At 66.6% G+C, this 968-nt stretch overlaps 1 protein-coding gene across 1 annotated transcript in view; it reads left to right on the forward strand.

The window, feature by feature from the left end:
* Nucleotides 1-968, forward strand: part of GGCX (gamma-glutamyl carboxylase) — a 4605-nt gene that overhangs the window by 1738 nt on the left and 1899 nt on the right. Inside the window, 4 exon segments of the mRNA XM_026057030.1 lie at nucleotides 36-344; nucleotides 444-595; nucleotides 668-837; nucleotides 914-966. Of these exon segments, the coding sequence (XP_025912815.1) occupies nucleotides 36-344; nucleotides 444-595; nucleotides 668-837; nucleotides 914-966 (684 nt within the window).

Below are 968 nucleotides of genomic sequence, written 5' to 3' on the forward strand. Positions count from 1 at the left end.
CACTACCAGGACATTTCTAGGGGCACAGGGACGAGGAGACAATTAGGGGGAGCACAGGGACATTACTGGGGGCAGCAGGAGGAAGGGGGCACAGGGCCAAGGGAGTTGGGCCACCCCAGTGTTCTCCTCACCATTGTGGACACCCCAGTGTCACCCCGTTTGTCCCCTGGAGCCACCCCACGTGTCCCCATTCCCCCCACCACCACCACCAGGGCTACAACAACTGGACCAACGGCCTCTACGGCTACTCCTGGGACATGATGGTTCACTCCCGCTTCCACCAGCACGTCAAGATCACCTACCGTGACGGGCTCACCGGCGAGGTGGGCTACCTCAAGCCAGGGGTGAGCACGCCTGGACACCTGGGTCCTTCGTGAGGTGGGGGAGCAGGGTTGGGGGGGGGAAAGGGGGCTAGCACCCAGGGGTTGGGGTGGGTCGCGCAGGTGTTCACGCAGAGCCGCCGCTGGAAGGACCACGCGGACATGCTGAAGCAGTACTCGGCCTGCCTGAGCCACCTGCTGCCCCGCTACAACGTCTCGCAGCCCCAGATCTACTTCGACGTCTGGGTGTCCATCAATGACCGCTTCCAGCAGCGGTGGGTGACGGGGACCAGGAAGGGGGGGGGGGGTGACAGCGCAGCGGTGGCCTCACGCCCGTCCCCGCACAGGCTGGTGGACCCGCGGGTGGACATCGTGCAGGCCGAGTGGTCGCCCTGGCACCCCACGCCCTGGCTGCTGCCGCTGCTGCTGGAGCTGTCGCCCTGGCGGGCCAGGCTGCAGGCCCTGGAGAGCACCTTGGACAACCACACCGAGGTGGTCTTCATCGCCGACTTCCCAGGTAGCCCCGCGGGTGACGGGGGCACCCGTGGGTGCTGCGGGCACCCATAGCTCTCTTCCCCCCCCCTCTCCTCCAGGCCTGCACCTGGAGAACTTTGTGAGCGAGGACCTGGGCAATACCAGCCTGCGGGT

Source organism: Apteryx rowi, unplaced genomic scaffold, assembly GCF_003343035.1.
Source record: "Apteryx rowi isolate R43461 unplaced genomic scaffold, aptRow1 scaffold_1357, whole genome shotgun sequence".
Taxonomy (NCBI): domain Eukaryota; kingdom Metazoa; phylum Chordata; class Aves; order Apterygiformes; family Apterygidae; genus Apteryx; species Apteryx rowi.